The 20,809-nt window shown below is 34.7% G+C and overlaps 2 protein-coding genes across 7 annotated transcripts; both read right to left on the bottom strand.

The window, feature by feature from the left end:
* Positions 1–215: 215 nt before the first annotated feature.
* LOC120084037 lies at positions 216–539 on the bottom strand. Its single transcript, XM_039039939.1, has one exon. It carries the CDS (start codon positions 537–539, stop codon positions 216–218), a length of 324 nt encoding a protein of 107 aa, XP_038895867.1.
* Positions 540–11,226: 10,687 nt separating this feature from the next.
* LOC120082559 (single-stranded DNA-binding protein, mitochondrial-like) lies at positions 11,227–19,464 on the bottom strand. 6 transcript variants are annotated; one of them, XR_005483222.1, is made up of 6 exons: positions 19,125–19,464; positions 18,805–19,031; positions 18,406–18,506; positions 17,886–17,999; positions 17,500–17,639; positions 16,601–17,139 (listed from the first exon to the last, which is right to left on the bottom strand). XR_005483222.1 is itself a non-coding variant. In XM_039037790.1 (5 exons), exons 1-4 carry the CDS (start codon positions 19,410–19,412, stop codon positions 17,917–17,919), a joined length of 699 nt encoding a protein of 232 aa, XP_038893718.1. In that variant the 5' UTR covers positions 19,413–19,464; the 3' UTR covers positions 11,227–11,245; positions 17,886–17,916. The 6 variants fall into 6 exon arrangements, 4 of the variants coding, with proteins under 4 accessions (XP_038893718.1, XP_038893716.1, XP_038893717.1 ...); XR_005483223.1 differs by having other exon boundaries at positions 16,602–17,139; positions 17,500–17,633; XM_039037790.1 differs by lacking the exons at positions 16,601–17,139; positions 17,500–17,639 and adding an exon at positions 11,227–11,245.
* Between the last annotated feature and the right edge of the window lie 1,345 nt (positions 19,465–20,809).

Here is a 20,809-nt window from a genome sequence, read left to right as displayed (position 1 = left end):
TAATGCTAACCTGGCTGCCCTCATCGATGCGGGCCCCATTCATCTCCGCCACATTAAAGTGGGCCATCATGTTCAGAACATGTTCTCGAATAGATGTACCCTTCTTCATTTTGGAGTTGAAGATGCTCTTGAGAGCGTCATGCTTGAGCTGCCCGGACGGTTGTCTGAAAATTTCCTTTAAGGACTCCATGATCTCACGTGCAGTGACCATGGGTTCATGCTTCTTGGCCAAGACATCGTTTATGCTGGCTAAGATGNATCTCACGTGCAGTGACCATGGGTTCATGCTTCTTGGCCAAGACATCGTTTATGCTGGCTAAGATGTACGCTCGGGTCTTCTCATTCGCCCGTGTCCATTGCTCATACGTGTCTCGAACGTTTTGAGCAGTAGTAGGAGGTGGAATAGGAGGACACTCCTTCGTAAGGACGAACTGGAGATCATCGATGATTACTATTGTAAGTATTAAGTTGTTCCAACTAGCGTAGTTGTCGCCAATTAGTTTGTCGGTGACTAATAAAGTTAATGTCGTGGTTGCCATAATTTAAAAGTTTCTGAAAAACAAGAAAAAAACTTAATAAGTCTACTTGTATTACCACTTTTAACACCAATTTTAGTTTTTAGAAAAATAATTTTATTGTACCCTAAGTGAAAAGACATCTATTTTGCAATGATGCCCTAGCGAGGCAGGACAAAAGTCACCGGTGGGGTGATCAAGTGCCCCTTCACTGGGCTGAGACATTCTCAACCATTAGACAGAAACAACTCTTGTAACTGACTCTAACAATCACCATTTTTTTCGATCCAAAATTTGTTAACATTTAACAATTCTACGTAAGTGTAACCCCTCATTTTAGGCCCTAGAATCCTACCCTACACCCACCATAGGGAAAAAATAGATTAGGACAAGAGACTAAAACAACTTTATCCTTTTTAGGAGATCAAATAAAGAGTTGTACAAAACTGCCATCCTTTGGGGGGACACTCCTAGGGTGCCTTGAGGCGATGCACAAAACGTTATCCATCCTAATGAGAGAGACTGTGGGATATGTTATCACACGTCTCGCTCCCTCTTACTATGAACATTCTCTCCGTTCACCTTGGTATTGACCTACCCAAACACCATCCTTTAGGGGGACACTCCCAGGGTGCCACGAGGCCAAGGATAGATCTCACAGTGTGAACTTTAGGGAGAAACGTGTAGAGGTTTAAGTGAAGATCATGCTAACTTGATTAGTTTCATCTATGATAGCGTCGTGGGCTTCCGCAATGTTAAAGTGGACCACCATTTCCAGGACATGCTCCCTAACATTGTTCTCGTCTTTCATGCGTGAGTTATAAACATATTTTATAGCCTCATGTCCTACCAAAGATGACGGTTGCCCGAACATCTCTTGCAATGATAGCACGATCTCATGAGCAGTGGGCATGGCTTCATGTTTCTTATTGAGTACATTAGATATGCTCGCCAAGATATAGGCTCTCGCCTTCTCATTACCCGGACCCATCTATCATAGGTTTCCCGAATATTTTGGTTAGTGTTTTAACTAGGAAGAGGAAAACATTCCTTCGTTAATACAAACCCCAAGTCGTCAACCACTAGTATTGTGTTTATGTTCGATTTCCAATTACCTTCTCCATTGACTTTATCAGAAATAAGGAGTTGTATAATCGAATTTGACATTGTTGAAAATAAAAAAATTCTATTAAACTTATGCATTTAAATCCAATTTTAGTAAAAGTAACAAAATACCCATATTTCTTTATTTATTTGCAACGATACTTTAGTGAGTTAGAATAGACGTTATCGAGGGGCAGCCAAATAGTCCTTCATTGAAGCAAGACAATCTTGATCAAATACTATATCAAGAATAACTCTTATTCCTATAGTTGTTCGGTTACCGTTTTCGATCAAGAACTTTACTAACATTTAGTAATTCTTATAAGTGTGACCCGTCATTTTTAGATCTTATAGAACGGTATGAACATGCCCCCAATTTGGAAGATAATGTTCAAGACAGAACTATAAAATCCTATTCATTTATGAAGCTTGGGTTGTTCTGAATCCTATGTTACAATCCTCTGAAGGGATCGTTGCGGTTAACGACTAGCTAGTGCCACCTAAAAATGACAGTAGGTGCAACATAGGAATCTCATGGTTCAAACTATGGAAGAGACTGTAGGATATGTTAACACATTTCCTTCACCCACTTACTATGAACTACTTCCCCCATTCACCTTGTTATTGACCCGTGCAAACACTTTTTGAATGGAGCAGTCGCGGTAAAAGCGACACAAAGTCGAGCATGGATCTCATAGTGTGAGCTCTTGGGGACGTGATAGCTAAAAACGATATATCATATATATTGTTAATCTCCCAGTGAAGTGTTATAAAAGTTTGGGTATTCTTATACTTGGTATATTCCAGCTAATTTTAAAATAACCTAAGTTTATATGTTTTATCCAAGTATAACGTTTACATTTGGATTTTCCTACGATGCCTAGGTGCTAAACTAATTTTAAACCTCACACCACTCACGCAAGATCATAAAACCAGTTAACAATGCTCAACATTTGGGTCATAATCTCCAGGTAGCAGGTGTTACGTAAATCATCAACTTAAACACCTCCAGCCTTAGACAGGATTATGAACCGATTGAGTTTGTAACTGAATTTTATAAGACAACGACCTATTTTAACTATTAAAACAAGTTGTTAACCTAAGTGAGCATGCTATTTATCTTTGTTATGGATTTTAATCCAAATTTTATAACAACTTATAAAACAATAAATATGTTTTCAAACCATAACATACATCAAAGGCATCAAAATTAACATAACACTTATATTAATTTTAAGAAACCCTAAACATGCATACTATATATTAGAACTAACTTATAACGTAATATTATGCATGCAACATGCTTTCCTATGGTGAAATTTTAAATCTAAATGGCATACTATATGCACAAACATGTTTAATTCAAATATAATATACAACATATGCATAAAATAATTAAACAACACTAATATGGTTCAACTTTGGCATCCTAAACAAGCAAAATAATTAAATTATTACAAAATCGATAAAAAAAAAACAGCTTCAAAACCGTTTTGGACCGCATAGACCGACCTAATCCAGACCCAAACCGCCTGAATTGGACCTCCAAACCTTCAAAAGATACTGAACTAGTCCAAAGGTGGAACCGGACCGGAATGGTTAAAAACTGATCGAATCAGACCTCCCGTGTGAACCGACTCCAACGCCTGCTTACTGGGTAAGGATGAGTAGCATTGCAATGCTCATCCCAGTGTTGCAACTCCACGGGCTTGAACAAGAGCAGCGTTGCAACGCTCTTTCTGCTACGGAGTTTGCCTTCTTCAATCTTCAATTACATCCTAATTTTTACTCTATTGACTCTAATAAAATTATAGACTCTAGAGTAGACATATAAGCTCATCAATCATGAGCCAATTACAAATTAAACTTCATAATTAAAGAGAAATATAATGCCAAAATGGAATTTCAATCATATCAGTCACAAAAACATGTAATCTTAGAAATTCACCCCCTAAACTCAAATTCACGATAATTGAATGCTTAAATTATACTCTGATACCGATTGATAGAGTAAACTAACATGCAGCGAAAGAAATCAAAATCATTAAGCACTCTAATTACACTTAATTTGAGTTTAAAACATGCATTGAAACCAAATTTCAGAGAAAGGGTTTCAAGAACTACAACTTTTGATGAATCTCTTCAAACACAACTTCACTCCACGAATTGAGACTTCAAATTTGTAATGGACCACAGAAAGTCCTTCTCTACTATTCTCTTCGAATGTGTGGTGGAAACACCAAATTGAGGCCAATAGAGTTGAGATGGATAAGGGTTTGAAAAGGAAAATTTTTTTGCTGAATTTCAACAACCAATTCACTTGCATGGATCTCAAATGAAGTCCAATATTTCAATTTGTAGATGAAGACTATGCAACTAAGTTTGCAAGGCTGATGCCACTTCAATTTCCATTGATTTTGAAGTGGCAAGAGATAGAATTTGAATGGAAAAATCCAATTTTTGATTTTCCCACTTTCTCTTCTTTTTTCTTTTTTTCTTTTTAAATTAAAATCTAATTTAATTTCATAAAATCTAATTAATTCTAAGACTTAATTTTTATTTTTCAAAAATCAAATTCTAAATTATGTTTTATAATTTTGAATTTTCAAAAAATCCAAAATTTCAATTAATCAAGTTTCCAATTTTGAATATTAATTTCAAAATTGAATTAAATTGGATAATTAATAAACTAATTTAACTAATTAAATTTAATATCAAAGATCAAATATTATATTTTACCTCATCAAATATTTAAATATTTTTGAACTCTTCAATTTCGTTAGTTATATCTAATATAATTAATCAAACCCTAAATTGAATTCAAATTCAAAATCTTAATTTTGGTTTGAACATTTCAAATATGCTCAATTCACTAATCCAAGATCATTTTACGAGTTAGTAAAGGGACCTTATGAACCTATAGATTATGATCTCCAACAACTTGAGATTAATTGGCTAAACTCTTTAGACCGAATTAATCAATATTCGTTAACTATCGAGACACACCACTATAGCTCATAGTTGCACTCTCCTCACTGTAGGTATATTTCTATCCATTTTAACCATAATCAGTAAGTTGATCCTTCACAGGTCATTCGTATTTACAGCTATGTCAAAATTACCGTTTTACCCCTGTAAATACATCTTGCTCTTTAGGCTCCCAGATCCTCTATTGAACAATTTTGTTTATAGTCCTACTTTTAAACCATGTCTCTCTCGATCATGAGAAGATAGGGCCCCATTGTTCAAGACCAGGAATCAGCGCTTAAGAGAGCAACCTATCTGTTACCCTAAGTTCAGTAAAAGTGGATTCCATCTTGCAGAACTATGTCCCCAGCTATCTATCCGGTCTTATCCCCAAAATGGGAAGCTTAGTGAGCAGTGTTGTTGGACTACTCTCACCTATGCGATCAAAGGATAATCTCAAATTAACAGGAGTTCATAGTTAACTCAGGATTAAGATCGAGTTACCCTAGGTCATTGAGTTTGAAATAGTTAGTTTTAACAGTAAACGGTCGTTATAAAGAAAGTGACTATTTCGAGGTTTGGTCTTATGCAAACTCATTGCATAGGATTTCCCCACTCACATATCTCCATATGAACGATTTTGGGATCACATCATTTGTATCAGTATACAAAATGGGCCGCATCCAATAGTGTCACCAGGATGAGGTATCAAATTTCATCCATATACTTATAGATTATTTTGGCTATATACTAAAACTTGATCCTCTTTTATGTCGCCACATAAAGTTAAAGTATTCATTTTATAGCCATGGATTCGTTTATTGGATTTTTATAACAGAATGCAATATCAATAACAATTTATTGAATAAAATACTCAATAATACTTTTATTGATAAATAGAATATGTTGACATTTACGAACTACGAGTTTTAGGACATTTCCAACAATAAATATATCCTTATGGCCCATTTAGGGCAAGAGCGAGTTTTTTATTACACAAGCCTCCACTTTCTCTCTAACTTCTCTATAAAAATTCTCTACTCTTTTCCTCCTCAAAAGTTCCTGGAGACCACTCTTCCAAGTTCTTTGGAATCCTAGAGAATAGCAAGGTAACTTTGTTGGTGGTATCTTTCTTCATTAGAGATGTTCGAGATCGTTGATAACGGTGAAAGAGAAAAGCTAGAAGAATCAACAAAAATGAGTTTTGATTTCTTCTCTTCTTCATTCTTTTTAGCATGCTTAAAATTTTGTTCTAATGTTTGTCCTATAAATGCATGTTTTATTTTACTGTTTTTGTTTTCATAAAAATTGAATGTCTAAATGCAAGATATTCACACGCTTCCATGAGAATTCGATTCCTTAAAAAAGAATGTTAGATATGATTGACATAAACTTGAAGTCAACACAAATCATCTTACGACATGTAAGCCTTTGTAATTAAAATGTAATTTTATACAAGTGATACTCTAGAAATAAATAACAATATTATACTGACTGAATTAATTACTGATTGTTAATAATTGGGGACGACTATAGAAGAATTAGAGAAGGAAAAAGAGAAAATGGATTGATGTAAAGCTGCAAAATTAACCCCATTGAATGATGGTATAAATATACACTAATGACCGGTATATGGATCGATGCAGTGAAAGGCAAAATGCCAAAAAAAATCTAAAGAATATGTTGACGAGAATGACCCATCCTTTGATCTTCACTCGAGTCAAGCGTAAAAGAATGTAATCTTTGATGAATATATGTTTTGGATTAAAGTTTCCTAGAATTGGAACTTCTGAATTTATGTTTTTTGTTTAGACCAACCTCTTAATTTATGTTTTAAATGACTTTTTAATTACAGTTAATGCATTTTATGGTCATTTTATTTTGTTTCCTTTTAATTATCCTACCAATGAAGTGAAATGAAGTATGTGATTCTATTTTATATCTAGTCATTCCCATATATTGATAAAAAGTTGAATGCATGTTTTGAGTAAACATATTCATACGCCGTGAATGTTATAATGTATGATGTAGAGAAATGAATATGTATGTTTGTTTTCCATGTATGATAATTATAAGCGTTATAATTAGATGAAAAATGAACTTTGTATTGAGTATGACATTACTTAGATTAATATAAACGTTATATTTAATAAAATTCGTCATAATGCAAACGAAATAGGATTTTGACAAATTTTTTGTTTTATAAAGGTTATAAGTTCAATGAATTAGGTTAAAATCAATTATGACCCCTACTAACACAACGAGTACAAGGTACTGTTTTCCTATTCTCTAAGTATGATGGGATTCCCTTTTTCCTAGGTCTTCTAGCCGGCCATTTGACCTTAGAAGGACGAATGAGGTCATCATTCAAATTACAGAGACTTGAAAATTGCTGCACATTACCAATCGACCATGTGTTCCTTGCTATATAATGAAATTAAATTGGAAATGTGATAAAATCATATGTGTATGACTCTAATCCAAGGTTCCTACAAGACAAAGCAATGCAAGCATGGGGAGATGGTATAAGGTCTAAATCCCAATGGCAACACGAACAATTGCAGTTGAGGATGTTCACCAGGAATTGTTTGGTTTTGTCATCGACTTCAAACTCATGTTGGATAATAGGATATATTTGTAATAGAAAACATTAAACTAATTAATATAAGTGACATATACATAATTAAACATCATACAAAATGCAAATGTCTCACATCCATCGGCCTACTATCCCTTAAGATGTTTGAAGCACGTCATCTACATATGAGGTTAGTTCTGAACGTTGAAAACTAGAATTATTAACTCCAAATAAATTCAAGAAGGCCAAGAATAGGTAACTCACACGCTTCCTTAAGGTAAGAATTCATACTTTCAAATATATTTGTGGTCATCAAGGTATATCTTTTTATTACACAAAATGTCTTGCACCTTTTATGTTTGCCTAAATCTTCTAATTTAAGCCTAATTAAAGGTGATATATCATCCAACTGCCTCATGTAATATTCATAATCAAAGAGTTGTATAGGCCCTAACACACATATAGAATGGTCGTTCAATTGTAGCTGACTTGTAAGTTTTCTTAAGATTCCTAAATAGGTGAAAAGTAAACAATCCACATGTTTGGCTGAATTGTACACAACACATATACCCTTTGGTATGCTCTTATGACCATTAGACACAATTACAAGATCATTACGTTCACCAAAAGCATCTTTTCAATTTCGAAAAAACCAACCCCATAAATCATCATTCTCTGATTTAACAATAGAAAATGCAAGGGGAACAATTTGTGAGTTACCATCCAATGTACATGCAGATATTAGAGTACCAAAAAAATGTGTTCTTCAAAGTTGTACCATCAACTGATACAATCGGAAAGCAATACTCTCATGCATGAATTGAAGCAGCAAGAGCCATAAAATAGTACTGGAATGATCATCATCATTTACTTCTTGTGTTGTATAAGTTCCTATAAACAAAATTAAAGTAAGAGTAACAATAGGTCATTAACTGCATTTTACATTATATAAGTATAACGTATCATTAATTACGCTGTAACTATTATTTTAAATCCACCTGATTCGTTTCAATCAAAGCATTAGAGAATGTAGGTAGTAGAACATATGATGACTTCGGAGTACCTTGAATTGAATTTAATGCAAGCTTGCAGCCTCTCAAAGTGTTATCATAACTCATATTAAACCTAAGTTGTCTTTTCATGAAACTTATGACATCACATGGACAACATAAGATCATGGAATTCATATTTAAAAAGGACTTCATACACTCGGATACTATCCACGAAGTCATCTAACTATGAGCATCCTTAACAATGTCAATAGAATATTTATGAATATCGTTAAACTTATGAAAAATCCATAAACCACTTTTTTTTTAATAAATAGACGACCTAAGATCACAACTACAATTAAGTGTCTTTGCAACAAAGTTCAAGAGACGTTTGATTCGAGCGAGCAATCCTAAGTTCAAAACTATGTTTAATAGCAAGCAAGTATATAACTTTCTTTAAATCATCCTTGCTGTTAAAAATAGAACCTTCCTTAATGATGAAGTCTACAGCACACAATCCAAATCTAGTAGGCCAATGATATCAGACGTGTTATTGGAGATTTTGGACAAGGAACCTATTTCATTGTTGTTGGACCCAATATACAATGTAATTCCATAATTTGATTGACAAGATAAAATATGATCAACTACAAACACAAACATCATTGTAGGAGGAATCTGAAACAAAGGACAACAACCATAATACATCTATGCCTTCCACGATCCTAATCACATTAGGATTTCTACAACCATCCGATACATTGTTAATTAAGAAATAATATATTCAAAAGTTGGAAAAACCTTAGATTGGATTAGATCAACAAAATGTTTAAAAGATGTGTTCGAAGCAACATAAATTTCAATAAATTGGAAATCATGATAGTAATTATTTTCATCCCACTTACTATTGAATAGAACTCTTAATCGTTGAACAACCATTAGAAGAAAACGTTCAGTACAGAGGATGAAGAAAGTTAAGGCTACGTGTTGTATTATAATATTTTATGTTTGTAATAAAAGGATGATAAATATAATGTTCAAAATAATTTTAAACCCGTGAATCTTGATTAAGATTAATAGAAAGTATAATAAAAATAAAAAATCTCAGTTAGGATAATTAATATAATATGATATTTTAAATTTCAAAACAAGTTTTGAAAATTAGTTGATGTACAAGATTTGAAAATTTGAAATAACTATTGAATTAGGTACAAACATTCAAAACAAGAGATTCATGGAAAATTATCCGCTTGAAATGATGATGTTAGTTGGTGTTGAAAGTCTGTTGTGATATATAGTTGAACAATTAATTACAGTCTCATTAATAAAGATATCGAATTAATACACTGCAATTAAAAAAGATGATAAAGACATTTTAAGATTTCAAAAAGTTGCACTGACATGATATTTATGCATTTTGCTATGATTCAAAAGTACTTCATCTTTTGCTATTTTTTTTTTCATATGTCAGTGTAATTACTGCTACATACTTGCTTATTCTTATTAAATAATGAACCCAACCAACCCGACTGAAATATTTGGGTTGGGTTGGTTCGGGTTACTTGGGTCATTATTTAAATTTTATTTTAAAAATAAGTAACATGTTAACATGTAAAAGAACTTGTTTAATTATTTTCATATATTGAAATAATGTTAACAAATCAATTTTATTATATTATGAAAAACTTGTTTCCATAGTGTTAAAAAAATTAATTTAAATAATTGGTGGATAATAAATAATTTATATAAAAAAATTATGAAATTAAGTAAAATTGAAATTAATATATGTATATATAATTGTATTGAAAAGTTTTAAAAATATAATTTTTAATATTAATAATAAGTTCAGGTTAGTTCGTGTTGGCTCGGTTATTTTGTGTGAATTCATGAATCAATCAAATCCACAAAGTTTTCATTTATTTGAACCAAACCCAACCCAAATGTATCAATAACTAAACCCAAACCGTACATATTGGATTGCGTTGATCGAATTTCTCGAGTCATCGAATTTTTTGAACACCCCTACTTCAAATCACTAGCAGCAACGTTGGCTCTGGTGCATTAGAAAGTGGCGTTGGGATGGTGAGATTTTGGAGGAAGATGACGGAGATGGCACCTCTGCAACTTTCTGTTGAGATTGTTTTGACAAAGATAAATTGGAAAGATCTGAAAATGGTAATGGAGATGGAGGAGAGAGACCACTCGAATTAGAGAAGAGATAGGATGAAGAGAGGAGAGAGAAAGAAACGAAAAGATTAAAAATATATTTTTTCCATGTCATCTTGCTATGTCAAGATCTATAATTCTTTTTAAATTAAATATAATTTTTTTTATAGGGAGAGACATTTTAAATCTATTCTCGAGAACTCGGGAATCAAAATGGCTAATTTGAAATATGAGACTAAATGCATATATTCTTCAAAATTTAGAGACCAAAAAAGTATTTTTTGAGGAAAAAAAATTAAAAAATATATATATATAAAATAAGGATGTGGCAGGATGTATGAATTATTTATAAATTTAATTTTCAAAATTAAAAACCAAAACTAAATGATTATCAAATGGATTATAGTAATACAAATCAACAAAATGAAACAGATGCTTTTTTATTAACTTTTTTTCAAACCAAGAAAACATCTTTTTCTTTAAATCTTTTCATGTCTGTAAGTATACACTTCTCTTGAGCTTACAAGTGTATTAATGTATTAAAAGGTTCAAAGCTAAATGAAAGCTAAGGAGCCAATTGTACATAACATTATGATTCTACTTGGATGAACTTTTAACACCAAACAAAACAAAAAACTTAATTCGGGTTAATTTCATCCCGTATTGTTGGACAATTAGATGGATTGCAAGAAATGATACAACCTAAAATCACCTCTGTATTTTTCTTTAAAAAATATTCATATACTGGTACTTCAATTTTCAATCTACCTATTCATACTCATACATTATGTGGCTCCATTACTTACACATGTGCCTCTAGTAATTGGTCAGAGTTTGTCTTCCCCTTTGAAAATACTGATACTGTTTCACAAAAAGCCAGCATTAACTCTGTTTTACCGAAACTATGCCCATGACCACTGCAACTATACAGGCAAGCATAAAAATTAAAATTAAAAAATCACCAAAGAAAAAATAAACAGTCGTCCACACAATTGAAAAACAATAAGTTGCAATGGATTCCAATTCTCTCTCAATCAAATTCATTTAAGTCATATAAATATCAAAGATATTTGTCACTTAATAAAGGGTGGGGGGAAAAGAGAATTATCACATAATGCCTTGTTGCAACTAATTTGAAGTGAAATCACAGCATTTACAGAGCAATGTGGGTGATTCAACTCTTCATATGACAAAACTGCGATAAAATTAAAATAATATGGTAATTTTAAAAATTATTTATAAAAATATTGTACTTTCGAAACTATTTAGAAAAATATTTTTATTTCTTTTTTAATAGGTCGAGGATTCAAAACTCGACCTATACTTTTTTTTTTAATAATTTAGAGATCGAAGGTTGGAAATTCGACATTTTTTCTTTTTTTCTTTTTTTAAAAAAATCCATTTTATAAAAACAATTTTATTATTTTATTTAAACTCTAAAAAGAATAAATTTAAAAAATATATCTCATAAAAAATAAAAAAGTATAAATTAAAATATCTCATATAAAAATAATTACAAAAATCAATGTGTCCCACAAGGCGAACATCGTCGATTTCGAATTTGAGGTTGCTCTGGTATCTCTGCAGACGCTTCATGATATAAATATTCATTATGCTTTCCACGACCCCGACCATGTACGTATGACGACGAAGCACCAGTCTCTGAGTCATAATGTCCTGAACCAAATGCTGGCATCATCATCATCGGACTAACATAATCAGTTTGACTCTGTGTCTGCATCACAGGAGGCAACTCTTCCACATTATGGGCAACCTCATTAAACTCATCATCTTCGATCCTCTGCGTCTAGGAGCTGGTGGAAGAACAATACGTATATCGTACATATAATGTATCTCCTCCATATAGCTTTGATTGTCATTACAAATACAATAAAAATGTGTATAAAATAATCAATTAGGTTCAGTGTAATGTACATGATCAGATTGAAGTAGATCAAACATGTATCTATACTGGCTGATCATGTGTAACTGTTCTAGTCAGCCTAAATTTGTCTCTCCACCTAAATTTTTAAATTGATAATCTAAATTAACTAGATCAGTGATGTAAAATTAAATTGAATTAAAACAACATACCGACAACCGTAGGCTTGTCCATCTAACTGAGCGTCATTAACATGTTGTAGCTATGGAGCCATTGTTGGAAATCGCTCCCAAGTCCATAGTTGCAAAAGTATGAAAGACTCAGCTATCTCTCGAACCTCAGGTCTTGTTGCTTTGCATAGTTGTCTATACAACCATGCTCCACCCCACGAATATCGCCTCGCATCATAGAGGTTAGTTAATAGTGGCAAGAACATCAAGTAAACAAAATGACTTGATTTGTCAAAAAACAGACTTTCACCTATCATTTGTAGTATATATGCTCGCGCATATCTTATGATGGTTTCCTCGTCTACATCATCTATGAGCTCACGAAATTGTGTTCCTAACCATATCAAACTTAACCTCGATCCTTTAATTTTGTCGGAAAGTGGGGTCACACTGAGGTACAGTTGAAAAACTTGTGACCAGTCATCGTACATCACTCCGTTGACCAGCTCACCGTCAACAGGCAACCCAACAACACTTCTATGTCTTGTAGAGTGATAGTGCACTATTCAACAGACATATGAAATGTATGCATCTCAGGCCTACATCTCTCGACCAAGACTGTGATTAGATGTCGGTCCAACTGAATAAATCTCAACTGACAACCCTATAAAATCCAGATGTGCGCAGTAGCGATAGTATTCGAGGGTGAAGTGGGATAATGTGCTGGAGAACTGTCTCTCGACGCCTGCAAGATATTTCTCCAATAGTACGATCTCGCCATACAACAGATGATCGATGAATGGACTAGTCGTACAAAACATCAGGATCAACAGGTCCTGGATTAAAGCCATGATCTGAAAGAAAAAAAAAATATATAGACATCCTAACCTAGAACCATCATGATAAAAAAGGTTTATGTCATTCCCTATTTTGAATGCATAAGCTATGAACTTGATGTTCTCAATCGCAATGTCACTGCCGAATTTAGTGCATTTGTATGTAAACGTAAATAAGATAGGGGGTGGATATAAACTTGAATACATCATTTAGCCAATTTGAAGATCCAACTGAATGTATTGATCTTGATTCGGAATAATGTGATACTGAAGATATGACGGTTAACAACTTGTATAGGGACTTCAGAACGGAAACAGATGATGAATTTGAAGAGTTGGATTTCGATGGTCGTGAGCATGAGTTACTTTCAGATACATTCAACGACTTGGATATGAATGTCCTGGACAACATTCGAGAACATGACCCAATTGTAGCCCCTGTGGATGTTGACAATACTCAATTGTATAAAAGGATGATTTGTCAAGACAGAAATGTTACAACACGCAGTCAAATGTTTTGCAATAAAATGTCACGCACCATATGAGGTGGTTGAATCGACACCGACGATTTGGACAATTCGATGTAAGAAGTGGGAGAAAGGTTGCAAGTGAAGATTTCGTGCAATAAAGAAAAAATCACATGGCTTGTTCGAGATCAATAAGTACGATAAGCAGCATACATGTTTTTATTCAGAACTAAATCAAAGTCATGTGCAATTGGATTCATCAATGATTGCACTAGAGTTCTGTGATGCCGTAAGAGAAAAATCATTTATCAATGTGGCACAACTACAGTCCGACATCAAATCAAAGTTTGGATATCATGTTCTTTACCATAGGATATGGGAGGGTAAAAGAAAAGCGTTGGCTAAAGTGTTCGGTGATTGGGATAAATCTTAAAAATTGTTACCCATGTGGTTGTATATGGTTAAGCAGACCAATCCCGAAACACGTGTAGGATGGAGAGTGAAAGAAACACTTACTCTCCATCGTTTCTGCTTTTTATTAAAGTTGCTGACGATATGTCGATATGTGGAGAGTGGTTATTAAATCTATACTTTTTATTAAAGTTGCTGACGATATGTCGTTATCGTCAGTAGAAACGATGGTGGTCCTTTGTAAGACTCATTCCAATCACCTGGGTAACAATTTGTAAGACTCATTTCAATCACCTAGGTAACAATTTGTAAGACTCATTTCAATCACCGAACACTTTAGCTAACGTTTTTCTTTTGCCCTCTCATACCCTTTGGTAAGGAGCATGATATCCAAATTTTGATTTGATGTCGGACTGCAATTGTGCCACACTGATATATGGTTTTTCTCTTACGGCATCACAGAATTCAAGTGCAATCATTGATGAACCTAATTGCACATGACTTTGACCTAATCATTGATGAACCTAATTGCACATGACTTTGACCTAGTTCTGAATAAAAACATGTATGTTGCTCATCGTACTTAGTGATCTCGAACAAGCCATGTGATTTTTTCTTTATTACACGAAGTCCCCACTTGCAATCTTTCTCCTACTTCTTACATTGAATTGTCTAAATCGTCGTTGTCGATTCAACAACCTCATATGGTGCGTGACATTTTATTGCAAAACATTTGACCGCGTGTTGTTGCATTCCTGTGTCTTGACAAATCATCCTTTTATACAATTGAGTATTGTCAACGTCCACATGGGCTACAATTGGGTCATGTTCTCGAATGCTATCCAATACATTCATATCCAAGTCGTTGAATGTATCTGAAAGTAACTCATGTTCACGACCATCGAAATCCAACTCTTCAAATTCATTATCCGTTTCAATTCTGAAGTCTCTATACAGTTGTTAGCCGCCATATCTTCATTATCACATGGCGATGCAACTAACTCCGGATCAGGATCAATACATTCAGTTGGATCTTCAAACTGGCTACATGATATATTCAAGTTTATATTCACCCATATCCTATTTACATTTACATACAAATGCACTAAATTTGGCAGTGACATTACAATTAAGAACATCAAGTTCATAGCTTGTGTATTCGAAATAGGGAATGACATAAACCTTAATGATCTTGATGGTTCTAGGTTAGGATGTCTATATTTTTTTTCCTTTCAAATCATGACTTTAAACCCATTACCTGTTGATCCTGATGTTTTGTACGACCAGTCCATTCATCGATCATCTGTTGTATGGCGAGATCGTACTACTGGAGAAATATCTTGCAGGCGTCGAGAGACAGTTCTCCAGTGCATTATCCTACTCCACTCTCAAATACTATCGCTACTGCGCACATTTGGATTCTATGAGGTTGCCAGATTGGGATTTATTCAGTTGAACTAATATCTGATCACAGTCTTGGTCGAGAGATAGAGGCCTGAGACGCATACATTTCATATGTCTGTTGAAGAGTACACTATCACTCTACAAGACATAGAAGTGTTGCTGGGGTTACCTGTTGACGGTGAGCCGGTCACCGGAGTGATGTACGATGACTGGTCACAAGTATGTCAACTGTACCTCGGTGTGACCCCATCTGCCGACAAAATTAAAGGATCGAGGTTAAGTTTGATATGGTTAGGAACACAATTCCGTGAGCTCACAGATGATGCAAACGAGGAAACCGTCATAAAATATGCGCGAGCATATATACTACAAATGATGAGTGGAAGTCTGTTTTCTGACAAATCAAGTCATTTTATTTACTTGATGTTTCTGCCACTATTAGTTAACCTCTATGATGCGGGGCGGTACAACTATGCAAAGTAACAAGACCTGAAGTTCGAGAGATAGCTGGACCTCCCATACTTTTGCAACTATAGGCTTGAGAGCGATTTTCAACAATGGCTTCATAGCTACAACATGTTAATGCCCCTAAGTTAGATGGACGAGCCTACGGTTCTCGGTATGTTGTTTTAATTCAATTTAATTTTTATCACTGATCTAGTTAATTTAGATTCTAAATTATCAATTTAAAAATTTAGGTGGAGAGACAAATTTGGTGTGACTAGGACTGCCACACATGTAGTCAGCCAGTACAGATACATGTTTATATTTGTTTTTAATGTTCTCCAATATAATAGTTTGTGTTTGTATTATGCATACTTTACCCAATTTTTGTACGAATGGTCAAAACATATGACGAACGATGAGTCTTCTCATATGTTTTCCCATTGGTGAGTGGCATCTTCTTGATAGGATGATGAGACAATTCGGTTTTCAGCAAGATGTCCCACCACCTTGTAATACTGAATCGCTACTGCATGATATCGACTTAAATTGATTCGAAAAAATTGCACATTTGATTGTGTGATGGCACTATCGTGCAAGATGTATTGCAATGGAGGTTTCTATTGAACAGATTAATAGAGATGTCACTTAAGACTACATTCATTGGTATAATAATATCTCAAGATGCTACGTCACTCGTCTGGGAACAGCTGTGGGTCATCTGGTAAATGAATGAATATTATCTAATTATTTTTATTTAAATTTATTACTCCGTAATGTTGCAAATGATCCGAACCAAGTTCTTGCTATATGTAAAGACAACCAAAGTTATATGGAGAAGATACATTATATGTACGATATACCTATTGTTCCTCCACCAACTCCTAGACGTAGAGGACCTGTACGGGAAGACGATGAGTTTGATGAGGTTGCATATAATGTGGAAGAGTTGCCCATGTGATGCAGATGCAGAGTCAAACTGATTATGTTAGTCCGATGATGATGATGTCAGCATTTGGCTCAAGACATTATGATTTAGAGACTGATCCTTCATCTTCATACGTGATCGAGGTCGTGGAAAGCATAATGAATATTTATATCATGAAGCGTCTGCAGAGGTACTAAAGCAACATCAAGAAGAACCAGAGCAACCTTAAATTTGAAGTCGACGACGACAACCAGCTCGAAATCGACGATATCCGCCTTGTGGGACACATTGATTTTTGTAATTAGTTTTATATAAATGAGATCTTAATTCACACTTTTTTATTTTTATGAGATATTTTTTTTTAATTTATTCTTTTTAAGGTTTAAATAAAATAATAAAATATTTTTAGAAATTGTTTTTATAAAATGGAAAATTAAAAAAAAAAAAAAAAAAAAAAAAAGAAAGAAAAGAGGTCGAATTTCTAACATTCGATCTCTAAATTATTATATAAAAAAAAGTACATGGTCTAATTTTTGAACCCTCGACCTATTAAAAAAAAACAACAATATTTTTCTAATAGTTTCAAAAGTACAACATTTTTATATTTTAAAACTACCGTATTATTTTAATTTTACCTTATGTGGCTCCATTACTTATACATGTGCCTCTAGCAATTGGTCAGAGTTTGTCTTGCGGTTTGAAAAATACTGGTATTGTTCCATAAAAAGCCAGCATTCACTCTGTCTAACCGAAACTATGCCCATGACCACTGCAACTATACAGGCAAGCATAAAAAAAGCATCACAAAAGAACCAGTAAGTCGAAATAAGTTGCAATGAAAAAGCGAAATGAATTTGGGATTCCAATTCTCTCTCCATCAAATTCATTTAAATCATATAAATATCAAAGATATTTGTCACTTAACAAAGGGTGGGGAAAAGGGAACTACCACAGAATGCCTTGTTGCAACTAATTTGAAGTGAAATCACAGCATTTACAGAGAAAAGTGGGTGATTCAAACCTTTAGATGACAGAACTGCAAACATCATCTCTTAGTAATAGCCAACACCTTTGAATTCTGATGGAGTGGACTGTTGAGCATCACCTTCTCCCTTCCCCAAAAGTAGAAGGCGACCTACATGACAACCAAACTTTATCAATGGAGATGTGATCCTAGGGGCATTTAATTTCAACATGCATGAATGCCAAGCCGCACAAAAGCAATCAAATTCTTTATAATCCCTCGGGTTTACCGAGGATCAGGCCATGAAAAATCACGAAACAAGAAAAGGGAAATGCAAAAATCAGAAACCCAATATTAGTATTTGACCACCAGTGTTGTTTCAGTTAAAATATATATCACGTCCAAGAAAGGACATTTACATCGTAATGAGGCTGTACCTTCATCACAGTTCAGAACAAAATTTACCGAAATTTTTTTATTAAACATGACACTGATGGTATGTAGTTTAAGTAGCAAGAATACATGAGGAGCTATATGTTCAAAAAACAGGGTGAATGAAAAACAAAAGCTGGTGTACCATTGCGACGAATTGCAACTTCTCTAATACGTCGAACAAGACCGGTGGTTGGATCAATGAAGATTTTGGTCTCCAAATTCCCCTCCAAATACAAAATTGAACTGAAAAAGACAAATTTACACCGTAGATATGAAGCTGCGACAAAGAAATGAGGAAACTAAGACTAGTGAAATATCTTGTGTGAGCAACAGGATAACATGAACCAGAAAACAAGATAACTACAAACTCAATAACGGGCACAGTTTGGAATTGTATTTCAATTAAGTGGAGCTTCGCACCACTTTACTAATGTAACATAAGCTCGCAATTAAGAAGCTCAGGGCAATTGATGGCAGACTACAAACAAATTTCTACGGTATTATCTCCGTGTACCTCAGGTAAATGGACCGAAATGCTTACCCAGGCACAACATGCTTCATGACAATATCGCCCAGTCTCTGAGGATAAACCGAAACCCGATGCCATTGAACTGCGCACCGATTTGCATACTCTCTGGGTTCCTCGTTAGCCAAGGGTCTCCGATTATTACGAATACCGCCCGTTCCAACTGATAACAGCGTCACTGTTATCCCACTCTTCAGCCGCTTCTGCAGTGGACTTTGCCCCACCTGACCCACCAATATAGCCTTCACGCAAACAAGAAATGTCATTAAGATGAAAATGTAAGTAACCAAACATCGAGAACAAAAAGTCCCAAAACCCTCGTACTTCCAACCTACCTTATAAACACCAGCATCGAGGCCATTTTCCAGAGGTCGATTGTAGATCGTTCTCGATAGGGTTGATGATTGAGACGAGGAGGGTGAGAGAGAAGGTGGATTAGTTACTGAATGTGAGTCCGAATCCAAGTTCGATTCAATACTGGACTCAGTGATGTCTGATACCGAGCGGAAGGAAAGGTTATTAGTGCAATAGGTTACGGGGAGGATGTTATGGTGATGAGAAGCTTTTGAATTCGACAGAAGAGAGCGGCAAAGCCTTCTTGAGAGTGCAGCCATGGAGGTCATCGTCTTCGTGATTGACAATCTACAGAGAAATTCAGTGAATGGCTTAAACCCTAGAAAGCTAGATGACCCGATTCCGAATTTGGATAGTGTTTCGGGGTTGGGCTTCGGGTCGGACTTTTTTTTTTTTTTTTTTTAATTCTAATTTTCTATAGTTTATTTTCAGTGTTGTTAACTTTTTCTTTTAAAAGTCAATGTTTGTAGAGGTGAAAAATCAAACCATCCATACTTGGATAGTTACAGAGGTCTCTTTATTTTCTTTTTAGGGATGGGGAAGATGAACCTAAGACATATGGAATAAGTGCATATGTGACATCAAGTAATTTTAATTTATGAATTTGGAATGTTATTGTTAGATATTAAAGAAAAAAAAATGGAATTGAATTTTTGGGATTTAAAAGAATATATATTTAGAGATTTGGACTTAAGTCAGTTTTAATTTGTTTTATTATGGGGTTATTAGGGAGTTTTAGGGTTAAAGTGGCCTCAATTTGCATGTAGAGAAAAAATAAAGGAAAATATTTTCCTTCTTCTCTCTTCTTCCCTTTGTGATCGTTGGTAAACCCCCTGTTTCTTTTTCTTCTCCTCGCATGAGCATCAATCAGGCTTCCTCCCAGTCGTCAGTCATCGTTGCTACCCTCGGGTCGTCGGAAAGCCACGCTCGACGTTAAGCGTTCGATTGATTTCGCGTTCGGCAACTTCAGTCGACGGCTCCAGCCGTGCAAGCCGCGCTTTTGCTCGACGTTGTCTCCAGTCGCTCTTCCAGCAAGTCGCATCGCACAAGTCCACCGGCGACACGTTCCTCTAGTCGTGTGACTCCATCGATCATTTTTTTACAGCTACGGTCGTCAGCCCTGCAGGTCCGTACGCGGTGAAGATGCCACTGTCATTTGTTTAACTCCTCCGTTTGTCGGAATCTTGGATTTTTGGGGTGAGATTTGAAGTTTATTTGGCTTTTCTTGAATGGGTTTTGAATGCCCACTGGGTTGGTCTTATTTAAGTTATACCCATGATGCGTTGATGTTCAAATCGAAGTTTTGACGCATTTTCGGCACTATCCAGTAGCTTCGACGGTGAAACCAAAGCGTTTTCGGTCCAATTTGTGGGTAAGATTGTGATTTTTGGGTTTTTGGAAATTATGTTTTAACCCTTGGAATTAAGTGTCATGCATAAGGTTGAGTTTATTGTTTGACAATTGGAAGTATTTGGGAGTCACTACATATTAGGTAGTTGATCTGAGGATTCTTGGATATTTCTTTTGTTGGGGTTTTCGCCTGAAAATGTAAATTGATTTTGGTTCAGGCTCGAAATCTCTCAAAGCAAAGAGGGGAGATTAAATTATTTATGCTAGATTTTGACGTAAGCTACTTACTACCAATTTGCCCTTGAACCCAAGTTGG

The sequence above is a fragment of the Benincasa hispida genome, chromosome 8 (genome assembly GCF_009727055.1).
Source record: "Benincasa hispida cultivar B227 chromosome 8, ASM972705v1, whole genome shotgun sequence".
Classification (NCBI taxonomy): domain Eukaryota; kingdom Viridiplantae; phylum Streptophyta; class Magnoliopsida; order Cucurbitales; family Cucurbitaceae; genus Benincasa; species Benincasa hispida.
The sequence above is the reverse complement of the archived record's forward strand: the minus strand, read 5'-3'. Positions and strand labels throughout refer to the sequence as shown.

Coding starts and splice junctions, on each gene's coding strand:
- LOC120082559 (XM_039037790.1), bottom strand. CDS start 19,412: ATGACCTCCATGGCTGCACTCTCAAGAAGGCTTTGCCGCTCTCTTCTG. Junction 18,507..18,804: donor ATGAAGCATGTTGTGCCTGG/GTAAGCATTTCG, acceptor TGTCTTTTTCAG/TTCAATTTTGTATTTGGAGG. Junction 18,000..18,405: donor AGTTGCAATTCGTCGCAATG/GTACACCAGCTT, acceptor GTTGTCATGTAG/GTCGCCTTCTACTTTTGGGG.